The 8,579-nt window shown below is 40.7% G+C and overlaps 1 protein-coding gene across 1 annotated transcript; it reads left to right on the top strand.

Moving 5' to 3' along the window:
• The first annotated feature begins 373 nt into the window (after positions 1 to 373).
• On the top strand, positions 374 to 5,738 carry LOC131233929 (uncharacterized). Its single transcript, XM_058230795.1, has 5 exons — positions 374 to 1,941; positions 3,735 to 3,789; positions 3,874 to 3,914; positions 3,986 to 4,163; positions 4,690 to 5,738. The coding sequence occupies exons 1-5, from the start codon at positions 490 to 492 to the stop codon at positions 5,370 to 5,372; spliced, it is 2,409 nt and encodes an 802-aa protein (XP_058086778.1). The 5' UTR covers positions 374 to 489; the 3' UTR covers positions 5,373 to 5,738.
• Positions 5,739 to 8,579: the final 2,841 nt, after the last annotated feature.

Here is an 8,579-nt window from a genome sequence, read left to right as displayed (position 1 = left end):
ATAACAGCTACCCGTTGGTTAATCCACATATTTCTCTCACTAAAGAATTAAGAAACATAAAAATAAAAATAAAATGGAAACACATTAAGAAAACCGCTTGTAAGTTTCGGGGTCTGCCTTGTGCCTCACACAAGCTAGAGGCCTTTGGATCTCAACTCCCCTTGTTCCTCCGACTGCACCTGACTCGACCTGGGTTTCAAATTTTCAACAAGCATGATATAGAATTTGTATTCAATTTTCACATGAAGTGAAAGAAGTAAATATATCTTCATTTACCTCCATGCTTCGTACTTGATCAACATGCATTAGCATTTGTATAATTCATAGTCTATATGGCTTTTGTGCATCCCTTTTTTTTTTCTTTTTTTTGCCCCATTCATTTTCTGTTGTTGTACAGGTCCTGGTGCTGAAGGGTTTGTGGCATGCGAAAAAGCACCGCTAGATGCTTGGCATGGAGTACATGGGGAACCCTACGCAACAGACCTTCACATGCGGCCAAAAGGTGCTGGTTCAGAATGGTTGGGTGATAATTTCTCAGCAATTTTAGAGGCGAGCACCAGTGATCCTTCTTTTAATGTGTCCAAATCATCAAAGGAACAAGTTCCCCTCACGAAAACCTGGCATCCCTTTAATCAAAATGCTTCATGCGATAGAAACTTTATTCCGCTGAATTCCTGGATGGAAGATCGGACAATTTTCTATCCATCAACAACGAAAGTGTTTTCTTCGGGTCATGTCTTTGGCCCACCAGCCCGTGGCAGTAGCTCCATAGATCGACCCATCGATGCATGTAATAACAACATAGATTCTTCCAATGGAAAGGCATCTACTGTCCAGCTGCATGCTGGGCATAATGATGGTTATGCTGGTACAAGTGGAATCGATAATGACTTGAAGTTGAATGGAAATTTACTTGTTGGTTCCTCTCAAATGAAATATGACGTGCCCTTAAACCTTAAACTATTCCCTTCTTGGAGGCCTTGTTTGCAGACAGACAAATCAGAACTCGCCCAGTGGAAAATTCAGAAAGCTTTAAATTATATACCTGGCTCTGCTGGGCAATGTGATTTGGCTGGAAGTCCTTCTGAGGCATTTAATCAGATTAACCCCCCTGTTGATTTTCCCTGTTGGAAAGGAGCACCGGCACCAGCTTCTCAACATTCTCCATTTTTCGAAACAGATGAATGCAGTGTTTTTAATCAACAGAATCAGACTACTCCTATCAATGTTGATGTTGCAGAAGTGGCCTTCTCTCCAAAACCATATGGAAGTTCCCTATATCATGAGACTGGGTCTGTGAAAGATGCCTTTTCGTCTTTTTCTAGCCAACCTCCTACAGTCGTTGGGTGCATGTGCACTGAACGTTTATCTACTGATGCTTATATAACTGGATCGGATTGTTCGAAGGTTGGCAATGAGAGCAGGACCCGAAATTTCAATGGCATGCAAGAATCAGGAAATAATCACGTGCTTCTCCTTGATCCCAATCCCAAAACTTTTGACAGGATGCCTTTAAGCCATGAAGAAGATACCATTGCTTCTGTTACGCAACCTGCACTAGAGGCTCGTGTTGCAGATCCCAGAAAGGATTTCGACGGTGCTGCTCATGATGTTTCTTCTGATTTCTTTTCTCATGCAAGTGTTTCTACTGGGATTGCTAGAATGCTTGGTGCTTCTGATAGTTCAAGTGAGCCTTTTCTTCCAAGATTAGATGCTCAAGTGCTGGTTAAGATGATTCATAACCTATCGCAATTGCTTGTATCCAATCATTACTGTGATGAAAATGCATTGGAGGAATGCGACTATGAGGTTCTTCAGCTTGCAATCCGCAATCTTGACGCATGGTCCACGAAGAAGGTTGGGTTAATGAGATCAATGCTGGACTCAAATCATGAGTTGGGCAGTTCTTATTTTCTTAGTAAGTCCACCGAGGCCAGCAAGGTACAATGTTCTTCTTTTATCACTTATTGCAGAAATATTGGCAATGTTACTGACACATGGGGGTATCTTTGTTGTCCTCGTGCCTTTGAAATCTGATGTTGATGGCATTGTTAGGTTTCCATGAGAGCCCTTTGTGTCTTGATGACAACATTTACTGGCCATGTGCAGTGCATGGGTTCCATATCAGTGGTGTATTTTACTAGTTTGTCATTTCATTAGTATTTTATTTGGTTATTGCTGTTGCATGTTTTCACCATGTAGTTTGGTGTCAGTAGTCCATTATGAGACTGACAGGTTCTTAATTGAATCATTTATGTGATTCTGTCTGCATACTTTCAAAGTCTTAAAGCTCATATTTCTCTTTAAACATTCACCACATCTTATTTTACCAAAAATGGCTCCCCCTTTTGGAAGTACTGCAGAGCGGTTTTGGGCAAGTGAATTACTAAGATGCCCCCATCTATTACTTTTCTAAAAAGGAAAAAAATAGTAGAGTGGAGCATTGTGGGGCTGAAGTGATGTGTTTATGACATTCAATCTGTCCAACAGGTTCATCCCACCATGATGTACCTATGAACCAATAGTCAGGCCGATTTAATCATCGGGTAGGCGACATGTAAATTTGTAGGGTTTTGAGTAGTGTGTATTTGTTCTCTATGGTGTGGCCCACCTGGCATTTAGACTAAGCTTGATGAAGGTGAAGTTTGGAGATAGAACAATTCCTTCTGTCATGTATCCGCAATTGATGGATTAGCCTGAATTTTGGTTTGTATGATTGTAATTGTGATAATCTATGTAAAAGAGCCATGGTGCTGCCGAGTATCTACATCCTTTGTAAAAATGAAATGGAATCTGTGGCTCATGTGTTCATCCATTGTTCCTTTGCTAGGGATGTTTGGTCCAGCATTCTTTCTTCAATTTCCCCTGGTTGATGCCAAACTAAATAAAGGGGCTGTTTCAATCTTGGCACGAGGGCAGCTCTGGGAGAAAAAAAGATTGAGATGGAAGGTGGCTTTTTTGGCTGTCCATTTGGGGCGAGATGAACAACTGTTGCTTCTGCAATTTGAGTGGTTCTGGTTTGGAAGAATTGGGCTAAAATGTTCATCAGGGAGTGGGTTCCCTGATTTTGTTGCTTGCCCTTGGTTGGCTTTGGTCTTCCCTTGTATTCTTTTGCTGTTTGTCTGTTCTAATAAATAAATCATCTTTCAGAAAAAAAGTGGCATCTGCCAGTTGGACGGGTTGGATATCATACAGACACTGTGGCCCGTAATGTACAAACGCTAACACCTTTTCAAGAAAAATAATAAATTTGGGCATTTTAGTCATTTTACTCCCTGAAAAGCACTCTTCCATACTTTGAAAAGTCGGAGGCATTGTTTGGTAAAAGGAACCCTGAGGAATTTTTCGATAAAAAATCCCAAGTATCTAGTCTCATATTTCTCTTTACAATAGTCACATATGTCAAATCTTCTGCATTAAGGGTTGCATTCGGAATCTGAGTTGAACTAAAGCGCAATTCATAATTCATTACAGAGGAAATGAGGCAAGTGGGGTGGCAGCCATTCTATGGTTAATAAGAACCAAATCCCTAACATGCAATTTAGTGCACTTTAAGCTTGGAGAGATAGTAATTGACATTCAAGAGGTAGTCCCTCATTATGAACGGAATGGGCTCCACTTAGGTCACTTTCTCTTTATTCAATTGAAAATTTGCAATTCAATTCAAATGAGCATCCAAATGCAGCCTTTACTTCGATGTTTGCTACTCTGGTGCTGAATATTTTCTTTTCCAGGGCACTGCTCTGGGCAGGTCTCCTGATACAGGGATAGAGGCCAACAGTATTCCAGGTCTGTGCACACATGACAGGGAGGGAAAGATAAATTTCAGTAAGCCTATGAAAGAAGTCGATGAGGTTCACATTGTTTCTGTAGGTGCTGATATGGGTTTCAAGAAAGATGACGGAATGGCTCAGGTACAACGTGATTTCTTGACTCTTGTTCTTACTGCAAATTAAATGCTCTTCCTTTCTTTCGTGATCTGCAGGCTTTTAAGAAGGCTTTGAAGGAAAGCCCTTGTGAGCAGGGAGAGAAGCTCGCTCAAACTCTATTATTTAAGGATTTATGGATCGAGGCGGAAGCTGCACTATGCTCGATGAAGTATGAACTCCGACTCGCGCGTATGAATATTGAGATGGAGAAAAACAAGCAGGAAGCAGCAGAAGGTGAAATCATTTTATGTTTTCCTGAGGTTTATGGATTCATTGGACTTCATGGGTTCTCATGCAGCATGACATGAAAAGTGTCTGTCATCCTGGTGTTCACAGTTTTTGCTAGTGGAGCCAGTGGTTTGGTCATCCTGCCAATTGTTCTTTTGTTTTCCTATTGTATATGCTGGATCCCTCAATAATCTCTGGGATTGAAAGATCCCAACTCTTCAAATGATGGACTAGAAATAGACATTTAGAAAACCGTTACAACAGAATTTGGGAGAAAGAGGCCAGAAATTGGATGTGAAGATCTTCACATCTAGAAGATTTCGTGGTATGTCCCATTTTCTTTTTTGAACACTACGTCCCCTTCTACAAGGGTTCCCATCATATCAATGGTCTGGATTGCGGAACAATAGGCTCATGATGTATGGACTGGATGCATCAGGACAACATAAATCTTGATGCATCAGAGAACTTCAAAAATTTATTGAATAATAAACTCATATTATCTGACATTTATTATGTTAAATTGGTGTAGATAAAGATTCTCACACCACATTGAAGGTGACATGCAAGTCTAGGGATTTGGAGAAATCGTCGAGCTTAAATGCGAATGATGGCAGCAGTAGCCATGATGCATCATTACTGAAGCCTAAACAGAGCTCGACTGAGAATGTTCATGATGTTAGACAGAGCAGCTGTGAGAAATCCCAAGACATGAATCCGTCTGATATGAATGGTCCGAAGGAAGATGATGAGGCTTCTGTTATGGCTAGATTCCAAGTTCTTCAAAACCTTCTTAAAATCCGGGCTGACAATAAAGCTGTGCAACAACAACTTCCAGATTCGATGATTGATATTGGAGTCAGTATGGAAATACAGGATACAGAGCCAGAGCTCCATGTTGAGCATGAAGACCACCCAACAAAGCTCATTGATCTGGGTTCGGTGGAGACAAGGAAAACACAGCCGTTCTTGAGGGACCAACTGGAAGATGGAAGCTTGGAAGTTACCGATACGGTGAACTCTGCCCCAGAAATTGGCTTAGGGTCAGATGCTTTAGAACAGCCTGAAATGACCAGAGAATGCGATGTATCAGATGATGGAATTGCGGCCCAGTTGTATACGCGAGCCTGGGTACATACCCACTTACCCTCTAATGCATGTGATAGCCCAAGCTCGGATTGGGAACATGTACTGAAGGAGGAGCTCCCATGGTAGAATGGAGCTGATGGTGTGTTTGGATGCTCAATTGAACTGAATTGTAATTAAATCTAATTGGGTATTGAAGAATGATACAAGGCTGGCCTGATACAATCATAATTGCAATGCTGGGGCAAGTACCTCATTATGCATGGAGTGGGGCCACCTTTGGTCCATTCTGATTTATCTGATGAAACTCTTGAAATTCAGTTCAATCAAGCATCCAAAGGCAGCCTGGAAATGGACTTTTGAAATTTGAACTATTTTGTTTGCCTGTTTATCAGTATTTTGAACCTGCATGACTGCATCTCTGGTTAAAACATGGAGATCACATGGTGATGTTCCAGTCTTAGAAACTCAGTAAGTTGCTGAAACATTCGTGAAGATGGGTTGTCTATATTTATAATTTTTTTTTTTTGGCTTGATGTAGATGTGAAATTTTTGGACAGCTTAGGCCATAAAGGTGCGTTTTAGCAGCTCATTGGCCATCCATGTGACTGTTTTTCCGGCCCTGAAAAAATACTAGCTGAGCTGGTGATGCACTCACATTGTTTTCTACATGTCCACAACTTGGGCTTAAGGTCAACTCATGGATTGATGACTCTGTGACTTGCCTGAGTCGACTTGGACTCTGTCAGACCCGATCTGGTTCGACACTGCAAGTTGCCCAACTGTCACCATGACCTGACCGAGTTGTGCTGATTCCCCCTTGACTAGCTGAGTTGTGACTCAACTTGAGATCGGACGGGTTGGCACTGAGGCTTAAATCAATGAGTCCACTTGACAAAGCTGTGCTTGCATTTCTAGGTAGATGGGATGTTGTTTGGACTGAATGGATTGTTCCCTATCTGTTGCCTAATCTTTTATCATTATTGACAATTCATCCTATTTTTTCCCCTATAGACTAGGCAATTAGGCTCACTGGATTGATCATGTTTTTGTAGAGCTGCTCATCCAACAGGGAATCTCTTTGACGGACCAGATTGGTGAGCCCATGCACATATAGTACCTTAGATATGGGGTGCAACATACATTGACATCGCACCCTCATCCCTCAAGTGTAGATGGATATGGGATCTTGACTGTCCAATCGACGGACCGCATCACTGGTCAAGATCACTCCGGTCATATCACATGGGAATACACCCACGATGTGCACGCGCATACAACTCTTATCCAAGAGGATACACCCATGCACGCACCACCACATGGGCACTCGAACCCCTGACCTCGTGTTGAAATGCACTCTGTCTACTAATGAGCCATAGGTTGGAACCCCGTCACTTGATGAACTTGAAACAGACGCAGTGGACACTATAAGAATGCAAAATCAATGATCATGTGCAAACGTCATGAGATTAATAAATTCAAAGTTGGACAGGATGAATTGGGCCCACCCATGATAAATAGCACTTGTGGCTGGATTTTGTGAACCTAGTGGCCCAGTATGGTGTGAGTTTTCAGGTCTAAAAATGGACTGGGCTGGACCTGGTCTTGAGTTGAGATATAGGTAGAGGTTCAAAACCACAGCCTGGTCTGGCCTTGGAGGCGGTTGGCTGGCCATGCTTGTTCTTGGATTCTTTGTTAAGGTCTGGGATGGGCTTTAGGCCCAGTTATTTCCCTACGGTTGGTTGTCTTGGATAGCCACGTTTGCACTTGTAACAGCGATTACGATTTTATAAGCTAACATTATTTCCTTTTATTGCGGTTGGAATATTTGTGATGGTGAATTAAATGATCGATGACATATAGGGTCCTGTAAAGAAGAACCCAGGTTTGGTGATACAGACCTTTGATCTGATGGGCCCCTCTAGAGATGGTCCATAGTCTCTAATTCTCCCCGATGGGACACTCTTAGCCCTTGGATATGTGGCCAGGAAGTAGATGGTTGAGAAATAAAAATAAAAAAAAAATTCAACAACAATCCACATTACGAGATGAATAGATCCCCCAATTTGGGATATTTTCGATCTATGATTCATCCACGGTGGTGCTGATCCAATCAACAGCCTGGATTGCACGAATCGTGGTTCACTTTTAAGGATGCATGTCCCAAGCACACCATTTCCTTGGGTGCTATGGTTCTATTTACTGGGAATGAAATCCTATTTTCAAACATTCCAAAAAGGATATGCAGGATTACAATACACTGTTTGGCTGTAAAATTGAATTGAATTGTGATAAATTCAATTAACAAAGTGGAAATGACCAATTACATTTGACAGAAACATAGGACACCAATTACATTACTCATATGCATCATTGCTCATTCATTTAGAAATTCTAATTATTTTATGTCGAGTTTTCTATTTTAATTTTATTTATAAATGGGTAATTATGGTAATGCCTGAAAACGGGCCCCACAAGATGCATGCATAACATCCTGACATGTCCATCACATGCGTCGTCCTAGAATTGTCCAATCGTAAAAAAATCAGGCCAATCCAAAACTCAGGTGGGCCATATAGCAATGACATAGTTGAGAGGTGGACGAGCATTGCTATTTATCTCTACTTGGGTCTGACTTTTGAGGTATCCCACATGCATTTTACTCATTTCATCCATGAAATATTACAATTCACGTATACAGAAAATCCAAATGCATACTCAACAATGGTGATCTACATTTTGCTATTTTGATCTTCCTTACTAAGGATTATACACAAGCCTCCTAATCAATGTTTAAAATCGGTTTATTGTGGTATTGTATGGTTCACCACCGATAACTTGTTCACCCCATACTGGGTTGATATAGACTAATACTGCTGTATCGTTAATGGATGATACTGATGCAAGCTCATCCTGCTTCATTGCTATGTACTGGTTTCGAAAATAGCACCTAATTGTTAATTTATAGGCAGAAGTTCTCTTACAACTTCAGGGTTTGTTTGAAAGCTTATATTTGAAGAATTTAAATCATAATTACTATGGAATTGATGTGAATTAGCTTATAATTGGAATGTATTGAAATCAAGATTTGTGTTTGGATGCTAATAATAGGAACGCATTGGAATTCCTTAGTATATTTACACAACCCTCAATTTGATTAACTAAATTAGTTTTAATACATAAATTAGTACACACATGTGATATTTGATATAGTGATTGTAACAAGCTAATTGAAATATATACTTCAGCAAAAAATAAAAAAAAATTTAAGCCTTAGGTTGGTCATAAATGTAAGGATTACAAATGAGGGACTCACCATCATTGTTAACCATTCAT

This window comes from Magnolia sinica, chromosome 18 (genome assembly GCF_029962835.1).
Source record: "Magnolia sinica isolate HGM2019 chromosome 18, MsV1, whole genome shotgun sequence".
Taxonomy (NCBI): domain Eukaryota; kingdom Viridiplantae; phylum Streptophyta; class Magnoliopsida; order Magnoliales; family Magnoliaceae; genus Magnolia; species Magnolia sinica.
Note: the sequence above shows the minus strand (reverse complement) of the source record. Positions and strands in the feature narration are given on the sequence as shown.

Excerpts from the sequence above, each read along its gene's own strand:
- LOC131233929 (XM_058230795.1), top strand. The coding sequence starts at position 490 with ATGCGGCCAAAAGGTGCTGGTTCAGAATGGTTGGGTGATAATTTCTCA. Across the intron at positions 1,942-3,734 it reads AGTCCACCGAGGCCAGCAAG|GGCACTGCTCTGGGCAGGTC; the intron begins GTACAATGTTCT and ends TTTCTTTTCCAG. Across the intron at positions 4,164-4,689 it reads CAAGCAGGAAGCAGCAGAAG|ATAAAGATTCTCACACCACA; the intron begins GTGAAATCATTT and ends AAATTGGTGTAG.